This window comes from Oryctolagus cuniculus, chromosome 3 (genome assembly GCF_051225735.1).
Source record: "Oryctolagus cuniculus isolate XC-2025 breed Fujian yellow rabbit chromosome 3, ASM5122573v1, whole genome shotgun sequence".
In the NCBI taxonomy this organism is placed as follows: domain Eukaryota; kingdom Metazoa; phylum Chordata; class Mammalia; order Lagomorpha; family Leporidae; genus Oryctolagus; species Oryctolagus cuniculus.
The window spans coordinates 138,571,961-138,589,953 of record NC_142869.1 but is presented as its reverse complement, the minus strand read 5'-3'; the positions used below and the strand labels follow the sequence as shown (position 1 = coordinate 138,589,953).

The window sequence follows — 17,993 nt, the reverse complement described above, 5'->3', positions numbered from 1 at the left end:
TGATTCTCTTTCAGTAGTGAGGCTGCAAGTAATTACTGCTTTGCTGTGTGTTCTGTGTTTTATGAGTTTTCTACATTGGATTATACAGATTTTTTTTAGATTTATTTATTTATTTGAAAGGCTAAGTTACAGTGAGAGACAGAGACAGAGAGATCTTCCATCTGCTTGTTCACTCCCCAGATGACTGCAACAGTCAAGGCTTGGCCAGGCTGAAGCCAGGAGCCACAGAGGCTTCTTCCAAGTAGGTAACAGGAGCATAAGCACCCACGTCACATCCTCTGCTGCCTTCACAGGCACATTAGCCAAGAACTGGATAGGAAGTGGGGCACCAGGGACACAAACCAGCCCCAGATGGGATAATGGTGTCACAGGCAGCAGCTTAACCAGCTATGTCACAATGCTGGCCCGTATACAGACTTTTTAATTTGAAAAATGTTAAATGATTATTATAGAAAACAGTTCTCTAGTTTACAGAGCAAGAGCTCCAGGGTTGATTTTAGAAACTCATCAACTCAGTGCAAAGTTCTGACCTTATTTTTATCATTATCTAAAGAAGCCAACTGTACATAAGGTATCTGAGGTGGTCGGGGGAAAAACTGAACAAGCAGTTGGTATTAGATATTAGGGAATTATTGTTTTTCTTTTTGTTCAATGTAAAAATGGTTTGGGGTTTCACTTGTTATGTTAAATACATTCAGAAACAGTTATGGGGGAAACCACGTGCTACGGAGTTTGCTTTACACACTGCAACAAGAAGAAAGAGGGTCAGTGCTGTGGCACAGTGGGTTAACGCCCTGGCCTGAAGCGCCGGCATCCCATATGGGCGCCGGTTCAAGACCCAGCTGCTCCACTTCCGATACAGCTCTCTGCTATGGCCTGGGAAAGCAGTGGAGGATGGCCCAAGTCCTTGGGCCCCTGCACCCATATGGGAGACCTGGAGGAAGCTCCTGGCTCCTGGCTTCGGATCAGCCTAGCTCCAGCCTTTGCGGCCAACTGGGGAGTGAACCAGTGGATGGAAGACCTCTCTCTGTCTCTCTCTGCCTTTCCTTTCTCTGTGTAACTCTGACTTTCAAATAAATAAATAAATCTTAAAAAAAAAAAAAAGAAGAAGAAGAAAGAGGGAGGGACAGGTCAAAGAGCAGCAGCAGCAGCAGAACGCTGATCCTGAAGAGGGCTGCCAGGCACACACAGGCTTCCCCGTGCTACTGTCCCATTATGTGCACATCTGGAAATCTCCACGATAAAAAGGTTAAGAAAACATTCCTGACAAATGCTGCACAGTGTGGCTACAGTTCTCCTTAACTACCCTTTCAGTGCACTCATGAGTATAATGGCAAAGAACAAGAGAAGCCACAGACCTAAGAACTAGGGAAGCCAAGATGGCTGCCTGTGAGTTTTGGCTCACAAGCATGCACATCCTGTGAGCAAACCCAAGCACTGTGAATGCATACACTGTCCCCTCTGCAAGTGACAGATGCAAGCGCTCTAAGCAAGTATATGCATCAGTTAATTAGGGATATTTTAAATAACAGAAAATTGCTGAGCCTTGACTTACTTTGGGCAATTTGCTTGGCTTTATAAACTCTAACCCTTACAAGTAAGTAGCATATACTTAGCTTTACAATTTATGTGAATTTAAAGTGACTTTCAGGCGACTGGCGCTATGGCATAGCCTGCAATGCCGACATCCTATGTGTGTACTGGTTCGCGCCCTGGTTGCTCCACTTCTGGTCCTGTTCCTTGCTAATGTGCCTGGGAAGGCAGCAGAAAAAAGCCCAAGTGCTTGAGCCCCTGCACCCATATGAGGGACTCAGAGGGATCTCTTGGCTCTTGGATTTAGGTTGGCCCACCTCTGGCTGTTGTGGCCATTTGTGGAGTGAATGAGGGGATAGATCTCTCCCTCTCTCTCTCTGTAACTCTGCCTTTCAAATAAATTAAAAGATCGTAAAAAAAAAAATAAAATGACTTTAATTTTTGAGACACTATGCTTTGTGATGCAAATGCAAAGAATTCTGAAGCGGGGAAATCTGCTTCCTATTTCCAGATAGTTCCTGCCACCTTTGTAGGGTCTGACCTGGCAGCCCCAAGCTAAAGAACCAGATGGAAACCAGACAAAAGGGGATAACAGTCAAGAAGCTGCAGGTACTGGACACAGATTCCCATGAGTGAGGAAGGAAAAATGTATGTAGCTCACAAAGAACGATGAGATGGGGTAGCATGCCGAACATTCTGTGCCCCTCACTCCAAGGCCACTCTCACCACTGTTTCCTGTACACCAACCTTTCGGCTTCCTTGGGAGTCCTGCTCTGTTCACTGCTTTATTGCCCTCCTCTCTGGACTTGCACCCTCTCTCTTTGGGTCCTTCCCTTCAGTATGTAAATACGCTCACAGCTCTTTCAGCTTAAAAACCAAACCTATGTTTCCTCTCCTTAACCACATTCCCTTCCTTTCTCCTCTTTTTAGAGCTTACGTGAAACAGTCATTTGTACAGACTGACTCATCTCAGCCTACTGGCTAAACTGGTTCCCGCCTTCTCATTCCACTGAAAATGCTCTGGCAAAAAGACACCAGCGATTTCCACATTGCTATGTGGATGAGTGCACTGCAAAGTTCTTATGTTGCTGGAGCTACGTGAAGATTTTCTCACTGCTGATTACTGGGATTTTCAGGAAAATACCATACATACACATTGGGAGTAAAGCACTGTGTCCTTTCAGACTGGCTTCACACACACACAAAATAATGTCAAAGTTTAAATGGTTGGCAACTCCTGATGTTTGGAGTCATAATTTAGAATCTTCCACATCTATGTTTTCTGATACATGGCTCTATTTAGGTTAAGAATATTGCTAATCTGCTAGATAATACAGAACACACCAACAACGTGTGTCAGGAGCTGAGAGTAAGGAAGCTTAAAGCTCTGCAACAAAGCTTTAAAAGCTAATTCACCCAAACACCAGGCAAGGCGGCCCAGGAGGACAAGCTGGCACTGCTACCGGTATCCACGTATATGGCCAGAAACAGTAGCCTCAGATACCAGCTCCCCTTCCCCAAACACAGGCTCCCAAGTGCCCAGGAGCAGACAATAGACAGCAGCTCAGATGCAGAGATTACTCCACCTTTCCTAAAAGGCCACAAAACCTTGAACCCAAGAGGGTTAGGTCTCTAGGTAAAGGTCACTCCAATCTGACCAGCCCCCCTGCTTCTTTTAAAGGGAGAAATTCCTGTTTTATTGCAGATCTTCAAAGGGAGGTGGAGAAGACTGGGTCACATGGCCCATAGCTCAGCATCTCACCTGGAAAATCTCAAGGAAATTTTCAGTCCAAAAAGTGAAAGAGAGATGTGGGCCTGGCCACTCAACGAAGGGCGAGGTGGGACAGGCTGCCATGACAATGTTGGCCTGCAAACAGCTCCCTCCCCTCAAACCCAGCAGCCCCCAAGAAATGACAACCCAAGAAGCAACCCTTCACGAAAACCAGGGCTTGCCTTTTCCAGTCTGCTCCCTCCTAACCACACCAAGCATGAGACTTCGCCTTGTGATCCCTTAGGGCTGCTGGCACCACGCTGCTCATCAACGTGGGCTGCCTCTGCCAGGTACATCTCCCTAGTGGCCCTCCTATAGAAAGGAGGAAGGCCAAATGCCCTAGAGTTGAAGACCTCGCATGTGGGAAGCCACCTTCTCTCCTCAGCCTGGAGCTGGCTCTTTACCACCCTTGGGAGAATGGTGGCAACAACCAAACAAGTCACTTTCCACTGGGCTGGCTTCTTGCAAGCCACCTGTGCTGGAGAAAGGCAGCTAGGATGGTATTTGATATCGTGATCCAGATCCAGAACACACAGCAACCAGGTGCTGGTGTGGTCTGCAGACTGAAGAGTGAGCAACTCATGCTCGAAACAGTTCCAGAACACACCATTGCACCTCTCCTTTTCAGGGTCCACTGGGAGGTCGCCTGTGACCTCTGCCTTCTCCTCCCCAACTCTGCAGACTTGCTGACTTGACTAGGTCATTTTCTGAAACACAGCTAAAACAACTTCTGCATCCTTTTTTACTAGGCCCTCTCATTTTACTAGAACCATGTCCTATACACAAAGCCTCCTGTATTCACACTGTTATCTTTTAAATTAACCTAAGGGAATACCAACAAAGCCTTAATGACCTCAAGTCTTTTACTCACTAACAGGGCTGATCACTTGCAGGACAGGAGGGTATGGAAATCACTTTTTCCTCTTGTCAATGTCATTAAAATTTTATCTGCTGATTTGATAGGTAAAAGAAAAGTTACCTAAATTTTCTTGAAGATTATATGCAACAGAAATTTTCATGCTACAGGGAACACTTGAGAACATACCTATCAGTCTTCACTGACAGCACGGCCACTTCAAATAAACAATGACGCACAACGAACAGTGGCTTCCGTGGAAGGGGTGTCTTTCTGTACATCCCAGGATTTGTATACATGAGCCAAGGGGGTACCCACAGTTCAGAAGCAGCTGTCAATAGGAGACCTTGCAGGAAATGTGCCACTTGAATAGGAAACAAATATTCTCTGTTCAACTCCATTGTGAACATGGATTGGGCAATAATCCTTCCATTTTCTTCTTGAACTGCCAAACCCCGTTCTGCTTGTCAGAAACATACCAAGTTCCCAAGACACTCTCAGGCACCACTTTAACTTCAGCAAATCCTAACTCACATAAAAGACCAAATGCCCCCTATCAGACAGACTACAGGATTGTTCTGGCACACCAAGTGACAGCATCTACCCTCTCTGAAGGACTGATGTGATCAGCATCCTTCCCTGAACAACAGCAATGCAGGCCTTGAACATGAACAGGCAAGACAGATGAGAACTGCCAGGCAGGTGAAAGCAGGCCACACACTTACTTGCCAAGGCCTTTTTCCCGGCTGCGTGGTAGGCCACAATGTACTTCTTCCCCTCTCTGTCCTCTGTTTTGGTCTCTAATCCTGGAAACAGAGATTTGATAGCTTGGTGGATGACAGTTCTTTTTTCTTTGGTGTCCTCAACAACCTATTTAAAAAAAAAAAAAGATAGCAACACCACAAATTTAACAAACAATAAGCTGCGGAACAATACAGTGAACCAGTAAAAATACTGCTCATCTTACTGACCAGGAAAAATAAGTGTCTGGGCATGATTTCAGCAATATCCTGGAGCTTCCCAGTACGGCATGCCCAGGAGCTTATCCACCTACCAGGCACATACTCTGGATGATGAGGTGACCAAGGCTGAGAGAAACTGAGGAGTTCACTGTCAGCCTCCAAACCTCACCTAGCCTCACCCAATCTCACCATCTCCACCAAAACTTCCCCAAAGTATACGGCATTACAATTTCAGGTTTTTTCAATTACTAAATTTATCCACAGACAAAATCTTCACAGAAAATTCTGCGGACGGGGGAACATCGGTGCAGTGGTTAAGATGTCACTTGGGACACCTGCATCCATTATTACAGTGCTTGGATTTGAGTCCCAGCTTTGCTCCCAATTCTTGCTTCCTAATGCACACCCTAGGAGGCAGCAGTGCCTTGGGTCTCTGCCTCCCACGTGGGAGACCCAGGTTCAGTTCCAGACTTCTGGCTTCAGCCTGGCTACCCTAACTGGTGTGGGCATTTGGGGGGTGAACCAGTGGGTGAAAGGTATCTCCCTTTCAAAAATAGTAATGGGGTATGTGCACATGCTATAACAAGCCTGATCTTAAAAACCATGGTTATGCCATGTGAAAAGTTTTTTAACTCTTCAGTGTACATAAACCACAGGTGTGGGGAGCAACTCGGACTAGACTAAGTTACTGGAATTAAGACTTATTCTATGCATCTGCTCTCCCACAATATGGCGCTGAGAAGGGAAACAGCTTCTACACAGCTGCCTCCAGTTCAACCAATAAACTGTAGGACCTACTCCTGATTGGAGGAGAGCAGCGTACTCGGCGTGTGGGTAGCAGAGTTGGGATTGGTGGAAGGACTATAAAGGAGGAGAGAGACAACATGCACCAGGAACATCTAAGAGGAACACCTGTGCAGCCCCCAAGAGAGCCGGCCGGCGGTGTGCCGCTCCCCCACGGAAGTGGGGAAAGTGGCTAGGGGGAACCGCCCTTCCACGGAGGTGGAAGGGACGGTAGCCAACCCGGGAAGAACCAGCAGCAAACCCGGGAAGGGCCGAGCAGACGAAAGAACAGCGCAGGGTCCTGTGTCGTTCCTCCACGAAGACGGGGAGCGACATAATGGTGCCGTGACTCGGATATGAAGCCTAGGCAGGGTTTAGTGTCGTTCCTCCATGAAGAGGGGGAGCAACACACAGGCAGGTTTACATCGTTTTTATGGTGATTTTTTCTTTATTGTAAACAACGTTGTAGAATTTCATTATACATTTATTTCATATAGAATAAATTTCAGTATGAGGTAGTTGTGGGTTGGACTGAGTGCAGAATTTCCTTTCAATTTGTATACCATAGTGATCTAAGACAAAGGTAATAAATGCTTCTCTTTTTTATGTTTCTTTTTCTTTTCTTTTTTTTTTTTTTTTTTGACAGGCAGAGTGGACAGAGAGAGAGAGAGACAAAGAGAAAGGTCTTCCTTTTGCCGTTGGTTCACCTTCCAATGGCCGCTGTGGCCGGCGCGCTGCACTGATCCAAAGGCAGGAGCCAGGTGCTTCTCCTGGTCTCCCATGGGGTGCAGGGCCCAAGCACCTGGGCCATCCTCCACTGCACTCCCGGGCCATAGCAGAGAGCTGGCCTGGAAGAGGGACAACCGGGACTAGAACCCGGTGTGCCGGCGCCGCAAGGCGGAGGATTAGCCTATTGAGCTGCGGCACTGGCCCTTTTTTGTTTCTTTATTTGAAACGCAGCATGGAAGAAAGAGAAGAGAGAAAAAGAGCAGAACAAAATCAGAGATAGAAAGACCTCCCATTCGCTGATTCACTCCACAATTGCCTGCAACACCTGGGGCTGGGCCTGGCCAAACTCAAAAGCCAGGAGCTCCATCCAGGTCTCCCTCATGAGTGGAAAGGACTCCAGGACTTTGGCCATTATGTGCTGCCTCCCAGGGAGTACATCTGCAGCAACCTGGCTGGGGAACAGAGTAGAACCAAACACTCTGATGTATCTTGTGTGAACTCAGTAGCGACTCGCCCCATTGTGCTCAAATGCCCTCCTCCTTTTTTTTTTTTTTCCTAATACTGTTTTAAAAGTGTAAGGACTAGCACTATGGTGCTGAAAGTTAAGTAGAAAGCTGTGAGGCTGACATCCCATGAGTGCCAGTTTGAATCCTGGCTGTTCCACTTCTGATCCAGCTCCCTGTGGCTGTGCCTGAGAAAGCAGCGGATAATGGCTCCAAGTGCTTGATTTCCTGTCCCCCAAAGTGGGAGACCTGGACAAAGTTCTAGGCTCCTGACTTTGGTCTGGCTCAGCCATTTGTAGAACCGGCAAGACAACAGACAGCTCTTTCACTCTCTCTCCCTCTCTGTCACAGTACCTTCAAATAAATTTTTAAAAGTTTACAAGTAAATAAATAAAGCATACAAATTTATTTATTTGATACTTATTTATTTGAGAGACAGATAAAGAGTTCCCATCCACTGATTCACTCCCCAAATGCCCACAAAGGTGCTGGGCAAAACCGGGAGCCAAGAACTCGATGTAGGTCTGCCACATGGATAGCAGGAAACCAATCACTTAAGCCTTCACTACTGCCCCTGAGGGCTACACATCTGATCAACAGGCAGCAGCAGCCACTATGTAACTGTCACTCCCGAGTTCTCTGTCATTCCTGAGTTCTACACAACAGGGAAAGCAGTAGATGATGGTCCAGGTCCTTGGGCCCTGTACCCGCATGGGAGACCCAGAAGCAGCTCCTGGCTCCTGGCTTTGGATCAGCACAGTTCTAGCCATTACGGCCATTTAGGGAGTGAACCAGTCAGTGGATGGAACATTGATCTCTCTCTCTCTCTGTAACTCAAATAAATAAAATAAATCTTTAAAACAAACAAAAAAAATTTCTCAATGCACTACTCTTCTAAACCAAATGGGGCAAGGTCACCCTTGTTAACCTTTAGTTAACCATTACAATTTCTTTAATAGACTTCATGGCATTCACCCAGAAAGAGGCAGCCAAACCCCCAAATCCCTAAAACCCTTCTGCCCCCCACCTACTTCCCCGACCAAAAAACCTCCTCTTTTTGCTCTAAGTACCTCGATGGCAACACTGGCTTCCTTATTTTTAAAAAGCTGGAGCTCTTCTAATCGCTGCTTATCTTCAGCTGTCAGAACTGTACATACATCTTCTGAAGGATCCTTTAAAACAAAGAGAACACACAATGAGTCACACACAGAACTCACAGCTACGCAAGCTCTGCATTGCCATGATCTCTATGGGCGTGATTTTTTTTATAGAAGGTGACTGAGAGCACTGCTACCTCCTCATCCACAGGGACCGATAAATCATCCAAATGGCTGACGCGCCCGTCTTTTCCTATTTCATGAACAACAAAGTCAGAGTACCTGATTGAAAGAAAACAGGAATTTTCAGAGAAAATTTTATTTTCTATTAATTTTAATATTTTCTATTAATTAAAGGATAAAGTTTACCAATAATAAAACCAAATTACTGTGTAAAACAAGGGATTTTTTTTAATCTTCAGCATAAATTCATATGAAGTTATGTTTTCTGGTATCTTAATGAATGCTAAGCCATACCCTGGCTCATGTTTCATACCAGAATTTTTTTCCAGAGAAATGCATTAATAAATAAAAGTTTCTGTAACCCTCTGATCATACAGACAGCCCATACTAAATTAAACCATAACAGATTAACTGGTTGATTGGATCAGAACCCAAAAGTCATGAGGTATTCTGAAATCCTCTCAACAACCCCAATGTGATGCTCAAGCCATTTCTCAGATAAGGAAACTCAGGTTCAGGGGAGGAAAGTACTAAGTGGCTGAAACAGACTCACACCCAGACCCATGTGGCTTCAAAGACCACTTTGCTTCTACTGTACATGTGACACGTTTGGATGAAAGCACTCAAGGTTATAAGAGAAATTCAGGAGAAAACTGGAAACCTTCTCAAAGAATTTACCTTCATAAAATGAAAAACACCCAACCACACAGTGACAATGCAGGCCACCAGGAAATTATTTTTACTTACTCCAACAACTTTGGGAAGGATCTTCCCTTGATCAACTATGGGGGCACGTGTTGGTGCACAGCAGGTTAAGTCACTGCTTGGTAAGCCAGCATCCCAACTGGAGTGCTGGGACTGAGTCCCACCTCCACTTCTGATCCAACTTCCTGCTAATGCACCTGCTGGAAAGCAATGTTGATGGCTCAAGTACCTGGGAGACCCATGTGGAGCTCCCAGCTCCCAACTTTGTTCTGGCCCAGTGACAGCTATTGTGGGTGTTTAGAGAGTGAATCAGCAAAGAGAAAGTCTCTCTCTGTGTCTGTGTCTCTCCCTCCCTCCCTCCTTCTCTCTTTCTCTTTTTTTTTAAAGATTTATTTATTTACTTATTTGAAAGAGTTACACAGAGAGAGAAGGAGAGGCAGAGAGAGAGAGAGGTCTTCCATCCGCTGGTTCACTCCCCAGTTGGCTGCAATGGCCAGAGCTGCGCTGATCCAAAGCCAGGAGCCAGAAGTTTTTTGCAGGTCTCCCATGTGGGTGCAGGGGCCCAAGGACTTGGGCCATGTTCTGCTGCTTCCCCAGGCCATAGCAGAAAACTGGATTGAAGTGGAGCAGCCAGGATACAAACCATTGCCCATATGGGATGCCAGCACTGCGGGCGGTGGCTTTCCTCACTACACCACAGTGCCAGCCCCTCTTTCTCTTTCAAATAGACAAAAAGAGAAACCAACCAGTACAACTGAAACAACTACACATAAATTACACATACCTTTCTTTTAAGATTCCTGAGAATCCTTGATGAGAACTTACAAACTTGGTAATGCCTACATCAAGCTCAGTAAGTCCATGTTTCATCATGTCTGCAAAACTTTCTGCTTCCTCCTCCTCCTCCTCTTCCTCTGAAAGGCCATCTTCTTCCTCCTCTTCCTCTTCTTCCAACTGAGTGTCAGAATTCTTGTTCCCTGTTCCAGTACTGACAGCTTCCGGGGGTCCAGGCGTGTTTCCACTGCCGGGTAGACCCTCACTCTCTGGCCCATCTGCACCTGCAGGCAGGCAGCACTCCGAGATTTTCTGTTTTTTGGCCTCCTCAACTGGGGTCGTATTATCCTCAACAACCACGCACCCACGTTTCAGGGACACTCCACTCATTTCTGTCATCTCCATCTTTAAAGCTCCAAGAAAACATTTAAGAGAACCTTTTAGGAAGAGAGGAGAGTACAAAGTAACAATCACTGAAAAAGAAGCGGCTTTCAGCACAGAGAGGCACAGTTAATTCTGTTGATAGGATGCTAAAATTCATGTACATAATTCTTCCTGACAATGGCATATACTTCTAGGAGAGGGTCTGGAGCCAGCAGGAGACTTGCTGCATTCACTGAATACCAATTGCAGCTGCTGGATTTTGTTTCATGCCTATGTAATTATCTTCTCAAAAACTGATGAAATAAAATAGTGTGTAAGCACATTTACTGATGCACACTCAAGGGCCAGCATTGTGGAGCAGAATGGGTTAAGCCTCCTCGTGTGATGTCAGCACTTTAAATCACATTTGAGAGCACAGGTTCAAGTCCTATTTACTCCACTTCTGATCCAGCTCTCTGCCAATACACCTGGAAAGCAGTGGAAGATGCCACAAGTGCTTGGGTCCCTGCAACCCATGTGGTAGACATGGATGGAGTTTTTGGCTCCTGGTTTCAGCCTGGCCCAGGCCTCACTGTTTCGGCCATTGGTAAGTGAACCAATGGATCACTCCCTCTGTCACTCTGCCTTTCACATAAATCTTTAAAAAATAATAATATGGCCGGCGCCGTGGCTCAATAGGCTAATCCTCCGCCTTGCGGCACCGGCACACCCGGTTCTAGTCCTGGTCGGGGCGCCGGATTCTGTCCTGGTTGCCCCTCTTCCAGGCCAGCTCTCTGCTGTGGCCCAGGAGTGCAGTGGAGGATGGCCCAAGTGCTTGAGCCCTGCACCCGCATGGGAGACCAGGAGAAGCACCTGGCTCCTGCCTTCGGATCAGCGCGGTGCGCTGGCCGCAGCGCGCCGGTCACGGCGGCCATTGGAGGGTGAACCAAAGGCAAAAGGAAGACCTTTCTCTCTGTCTCTCTCTCACTGTCCACTCTGCCTATCAAATAATAATAATAATAAGCACAGGGGCTGGTGCCACGGCTCACTTGGCTAATCCTCCACCTGCGGTGCCGGCACCCTGGGTTCTAGTCCTGGTTGGGGCACCAGGTTCTAGTTCCGGTTGCTCCTCTTCCAGTCCAGGAGGGCAGCGGAGGATGGCCCAAGTCCTTGGGCCCTGCACCTGCATGGGAGACCGGGAGGAACCACCTGGCTCCTGGCTTCGGATCGGTACAGCACCAGCTATAGCGGCATTTGGGGGAGTGAACCAATGGAAGGAAGACCTTTCTCTCTCTCTCTCTCTCTCTCACTATCTAAAATCTTAAAAAAAAAAAAAAGATACCCATGTTCCATGCTGGAATATCTGCATTCAAGTCCCAGCCCTGGCTCCTGACTCCACCTTTCTGATAATGCAGAATCTGTAAGACACCAGTCATGCCTCAAGCGCCCGCCACCCTACCACCCACATGGGAAACCTGGATTGAGTTCTCAGCTTTGAGGAGTGAAACAGTGAATAAGAGCTCTCTCTCAAAAAAAACAAACAAACAAACAAACAAACAAAAAAAAACACCCACCACCAAAACCCAACAGTTGATCATTTAACTAGCCCATACACAATGTACTAAGCAAAAGGACCAAGCATTAGACAGGTACTATTGGAACACAGAAGACAAAAGAGATGACAGAGCAAGAGTGTCAGAGAAAAGCTTAACGGAAGATTAAAAATGGACACCTGAGCCAGTTTTGAAGCTCAGGGAAGAGAAAGAGCATGGAAAAGTGGAGAAGGGTGTCTGGGGTCAAGGGCACAGCATGTGCAAGGGTATGGGAAAGCACAGACACTGGGTGAACCCCATAATGCATATCACTCATTGTACAGCTTTAGTAAAACACACAAAGAACAAGCCTGCAGGTAAAACTAGGAAGGCAGGCAGAAGCCACATCAGGCTAAAGAGAAGGAATTGCATCCTAAAAACCAAATCACGACTGGATTCTAGAGTTTGAAAGATATCATGGCACCTCATTAAAGAGAAAGTGGGGCTCAGCTGTAGTCTAGGCAAGAAATTAGCATACCTTGATCTAAGGTTAAAGCAAGGGAGACGGAACAGGGAGAACATTAAAAAACATTTAGTAAGTGGTGGGGACGGATTTGGGTGACAAACGTGGAGCAAAGAGGAAATAACGCCAGCATGACTCAGGTTTTCTGCCTTGGGAATCTGAGAGGTCTGCAGAGATCTTCCTGATATGAGAGGAGTGGGTGCTGGGAGAAGACAAGCCCATCTATGGCCCTGCAGTGTTACAGGTCCCTGAGGACAACCCAATGACGTCCTGTAGGCAGCTGTCAACTGTGTCACATATACTCTTGCCCAAAACCCACAAGGCTCCTGGCCGGCATGAGTCTACCAGATCATCCTGCCTTTTCAGGGACCAGAAGCCACAGCAGGAGGGAAAGGCTAGCTTCCTAGAGCCACATGTGCAGCTTGGCTCAGGAACTTCAGGCCCAGCAGAGTACCCACCTCTGTGCCCGATGCAGAGAAAACATACTCAACAACCTCGGAGAAGATCTAGCTTTGCCATTTACTAAGCGGGTCACTCGTCCTCTCCTGGCTCAGTTTCTTTCTCTGTAAAGCTGAAATATGATGACTTGGTCAGAGGTCTATTACAGCTCCTTCTCTTCAACTGTTGATCATTAATATTTATTATTGATGACTTACACAATAGAACTCTATTGCTGAATCTGGGAAAGTAAAAACAAAAACACTCCTATGCCTGTTTTGTTTTCTGAGCTAATGACTAATCATGCTTTTCTCTTTTAAATACTTCTAAAGTTTTAATAATAAACAAACAGGACTTTAGGTTGACAGTCTTTTTCTTAATATTTGTGGACACTAATTAGATCTCTTGTCTTGATATATCTAATTCCAAGAAAAGCATATTAACTAATCTCACTTTAGTATTTCCAATGAAATTTTATATTTTTAAGTCAATGGCCCTATACTATATATTAACTAGGCAGTGGGCAATGGTTCAAGTACATGGGTCCCAGCCACCCATGTGAGAGACGTGGAGTGAGTTCTGAACTTTCAGCTTCAAACTGGCCCTGGCCCAGCCCCAGCTACTGCGGGCATTTGAGGAATGAGCCAGCAGATGGACGATCTCTTTCAAAAAAAAAAATAATGAAGATAAATAATTTTAAAACATAAAATGATTGCTTTTAACATACATAGCACCTATAATTTATAATTATTGGAATATAAATTATTAATCAGTTACTATGTTTTGCTCACTTTTGCCCTTTATGCCTAAAAGCTGAGAACACGTTTACTAAAACAGCTCTGCAAACTTCTAGACCATGGGAGACAGAACTCAAATTAGTGTCTTCATAAGCAAGGACTGTATGAAAAGGAAGACTGAAATGAAATGCAATTTTTAGGATAGGAGGAGAGGAGACGTGATCTTGTGAAAATGAAACAAGCCCAAAAGAATTCAATCAGAAATATAAAAACAATCCAGAATGACCCAAGTTGAGAGGCTTAGGGAAATCAGTTTTACATTCAGGAAAATCCAAAAATACATATGCAAGCACTCTAACCTGAAGATGTAAAGTGATGGGTTTAAGAAGCTTTATGAACTTTTGTTGTATTTTTTTAAAGAAATGTCATATTACTACTCTCAACAGGAATGACAGAAGAAGGTGCAAGTATCATGAATACAAAAAATAAAGTACACGAAAAAAGTCATCACAATAATTTCCTCTGAATGACAAAAATTAAATAAATTATTAACTGTCAAATAAAAATCTCCATAGGACAGAAGCCAGATTCTAACTACCAGAAAGAGAATGAACACCATTCATACTTTCCCTTGAACTTAAAAGTCCTAATGATTTTTGGGGGGTATAGTAAAATAATGGGTTTTATTCCCTCTACATTCCAAACTAGCCAAATGAGAACAGAAATGTTACTAAATTTTTAACTCTATTTAAAAATCTTTTTCATTAGCTCCACTACAAATACATCTTTTCTTTCTTTCTTTCTTTTTTTTTTTTTTTTAATTTGAGAGACAGAGAGCTCCTATCTGCCCAAATTCCCAACACAGCCAGGCCTGGGCCAGGGTGGAAGGTGGAACCAAAGAACTCAATCCAGATCTCCTACAGGAGGTGTGGCAGGGCCCAGGTACTTGAGCCATCAGTGCTGCCTTTTAGCTGCCATTTAGCAGGGAGCCAGTGTTGGGATTTGAACCCAGACATACTGATGTGGGACACAGACAGGCATCCCATATGAGGTTTATTCACTAGGCCAATGCCTGCCCCCACCTAAGTTTTTAAAATCCTCTATACTTAAAACAGGTATTTGATACCTTGGTCAAGACACCACTTGGGATGCCTACATTCTCTATTACAGCGTTTGGGTTCAAGTCCCAGCTCAGCTTCTGATTAGCACCCTGCTAATGTACACCCTGAGAGGTGGCAGATGATGGGTCAAGTAGCTGGGTCCCTGCTACTCACATGAGAGACCTGGATTGAGTTCTGGGCTTCTGGCTTTGGCCTGGCCCAGCCCCAGCTGTTGTGGGCATTAGGGTAGTGAACCAGTCTTCCATCTGGAAGACCTGTCTCTTTTCAAGTAAATAAAAAAAATTTGTAAATAAATATTAGAAAATATTTATAATACTTTATACTCAAAACAAAGTTTGACACTTTTACTCAAAACATAGTTTAGGGGCCGGCACTGTGATGCAGTGGGTGAAAGCTGTCACCTACAGTGCTGACATCCCATGTGGGCACCAGTTCAAGTCCCGGCTGCTCCACTCCCAATCCAGTTCCCTGGCTATGGCCTGGGAAAGCAGTAGAAGATGGTTCAAGTCCTTGGGACCCTGCACCTGCATGGTAGGCCTGGAGGAGGCTCCTGGCTTCGGATGGGCACAGCTCCAACCGTAGCGGCCAATTGGGAAGTGAACCAGAGGATGGAAGACTGCTCTCTCTCTCTGCCTTTCCTTCTCTGTGTCACTCTGACTTTCAAATAAATATATAAATCTTTAAAAAAATTATTTAACATTTACACTCAAAATGAAGTTTAACATTTTGAAAATGTTAATACATTGACAATAGTCCTGTAACATTATTTCCTCCAAAATGATTATCTGAAAGAGCTTAATAGTTGTATTTCAGAACCATCAACAACTGCCACTTTTTTTTTTTTTATTTGACAGGTAGAGTTGTAGACAGTGAGAGAGAGACAGAGAGAAAGGTCTTCCTTCCATTGGTTCACCCTCTAAATGGCCAGTACGGCCGGCACTGCACTGATCCGAAGCCAGGAGCCAGGTGCTTATCCTGGTCTCCCATGTGGGTGCAGGACCAAAGCACCTGGGCCATCATCCACTGCCCTCCCGGGCCACAGCAGAGAGCTGGACTGGAAGAGGAGCAACTGGGACTAGAACTTGGTGCCCATATGGGATTCCGGCACCACAGGCGGAGGATTAACAAAGTGAGCCACTGCGCCGGCCAACAACTGCCACTTTTATAATGTGTCTGTCATCACCTGTCAGCTGCCAACAATCTCTAGTGCATGCTACATTCCAATATGTAAAATGGTTAAGTCTATCAGAGTTGTTCATTCCACAAATACTTATTGAGCAAATATTTGTCTGGCACTGTGATAGTCCTGGGGAAAAATGAAGTATCCCCTACTGTCACACAGTTTACATTCTAATTTGAGTGTGTATCCAAGAACAAAATAAAAACTGCTATTAGAATCAAGCTCCAAAGAAACAAAGCAGAGTAAGAGGGCTGAGAGTAGGAGGGGTGCTCTTCAGAGACGCCTCTGTAAGAAGATCTGGAGCAAAGATCTGAAGGAAGAACTAGACGTGAAAGATGTATGTGAGAGCCAGGCACTCCCAAGGGCGCATGTAAAGGGCTTATGGTCCCAGCACACCTGAGTCACCCCTAAAGCTGTACTGTGATTTCTCCAACTTGGGTGCAAAAGCTGTGTCTCAAATTAATACCTGTACTGTCCCAGCCTCCAGCAAAAGACAAGTTCAAAAGGATTTGTCAAATAATAAACACAGGAGCTAGCACCTTGGTGCTGCAAAGGCCCGCGTTCCCTATCACAGCAGCTTCCGGTGAATATGCCTGGGAAAGCAGAAGATGGCCTAAGTGCTTGGGCTCCTGCCACCCACGTGGGAGACCCAGAGAGTTCCAATAGTGTGTGTTCCCACTCTGTGCCACTCTGTAAAATAAATCCTTTATTTTTAAATTAATAAATCCAAGTTGTTGGACGTTTTCCTCATAACTGGATATGACTGCCTATGCACCTCTTTTTTCAATACTGCTGTACACGCTGATTTCTGACAGATCGCCTCCATTATTTCCAAAACGATTAGCAGTTGGGGGGCAGTGTTAACCCTTAGTAACCCTGTATGTTCAGAACGCAAAAAAGTAATCTGATAATGGGACCGAGTATCTGAAAAAGGCAACTTTTCCCAGACCCTATTCTCATCAGGCACTAGGTTTTCGAACCTCGCGTGCAGGGCTGGAGTTCAGGATCCCCGTGCCACTCGCGAACCACGCACGGTGCTCGGGAGCGTGGAAAGCTTCGAGCCCCAATCCGCTCGCTGCCCCTCGGGGATCTGTCCCCGCACGCCTGCTCCGCATGCAGCAGACGAGAGCCCGCGGGTCGAGCCCGGGGCCCGGCCATGAAGTGCTTAGGGGAAAAAAAAAAAAAAAGCAAGCTGGTTTTCTCGCTCAGGAAAGGAGAAGAGCTCAACGGACGTCTAAAGCCAGGCGAAGAAACGCGGGCGTGGGACGAGGCGCCTCGGGCTGACAGCGCCGCGGGCGGACAAGGGAGAGCACGCAGGGCGCTGCGCCCCCAGACGCCTGGCCCGGCTCAAGAGCGGGACCCACCAGCCCGGCCGTAATGGAGGCCCCGCGGGCTCAGTCGGCACTACCATCCCGGGTGGGGCCCCTGAGGCCGGAGCTCTGGGCCGCAGTACTTACCCAGAGCCTGGGAACTTGGGCGTGGAGCGAGCCGGCAGGTTAGGGAGCCGGCGCTCCGCTCAGGGAGCAGGAGGGTGGCGCCGAGGCGGAGCACGCTGAGGAAGCTGCCGCGAGCTGGGCCGGACATAAGCAGCGCGCAGCGCGCGGGGCCGACTCCCCGCCGCCGGGCTCGCACACGTGCGGCGCAGCGACGCGCCGCAGCCCGGCCGGCCCCGCCCCGGGGCGGAGCCCAACGCGGAGGAGGGCACGCCCACTGGCGCTCGGAGGCGGGAACAGGCTGGAACCCGCCGAGGCCGCCGCTCCGCCCCGATCTCCCGGCGCTTCCGGGCGCTGCCACCGGGCCTGCGCATGCGCAGAATGACCTAGAGGACTGCGTGGGAAACAGCGATTGCCCCCTGATTTGTTAGCTGTGTCCTGGTAAATACCTCGAACACCTGGTTGGGGCCTTTTCTCCTGCGCTGTACCCTGCAGGTTACTATGGTGAAAAGAGAAAGCGCTTTGGGAATCTACTATTCTACCTGGGATTCCTCCCATGTCGTGGATGCAAGAGCATCGTTTTCCCCTTTCCTATCATTGGGCGACTTCCCAAGGGGATCTGCATCAAGAAACCTGATGCAAAGATTGATTTATGCTTTTGTGTAAAGAAAAATTATTCATTCCCCTTTCTAATGCTCTTCACGTAGCAGATATTTATTGACCAACTCCAAGCTCCTAATAGTTTTCAAATTAATATTTTGCTGAATTTC

General features: G+C 46.5%; 1 protein-coding gene across 16 annotated transcripts in view; it reads right to left on the bottom strand.

The window, feature by feature from the left end:
• Positions 1-17,476, bottom strand: part of PUS7 (pseudouridine synthase 7) — a 52,115-nt gene extending 34,639 nt beyond the window's left edge. For 3 of the 16 annotated variants that reach the window (XR_016230971.1, XR_016230972.1, XM_008258334.5), the window contains exons 1-5: positions 17,248-17,476; positions 9,907-10,333; positions 8,429-8,516; positions 8,208-8,309; positions 4,886-5,030 (exon numbers count right to left, since the gene is read on the bottom strand). Coding sequence is in view for 7 of the 16 variants with exons in the window: in XM_008258334.5 (XP_008256556.2) it covers positions 4,886-5,030; positions 8,208-8,309; positions 8,429-8,516; positions 9,907-10,333; positions 17,248-17,374 (889 nt within the window). In the remaining 9 variants the exon portion in view is untranslated. Of the gene's footprint in view, positions 1-1,988; positions 4,525-4,885; positions 5,031-8,207; positions 8,310-8,428; positions 8,517-9,906; positions 10,334-12,772; positions 12,886-17,247 lie in introns of those variants that run through there. The other 13 variants (XR_016230969.1, XM_008258335.5, XM_002712029.6 and 10 more) reach the window with 8 other exon arrangements.
• Positions 17,477-17,993: the final 517 nt, after the last annotated feature.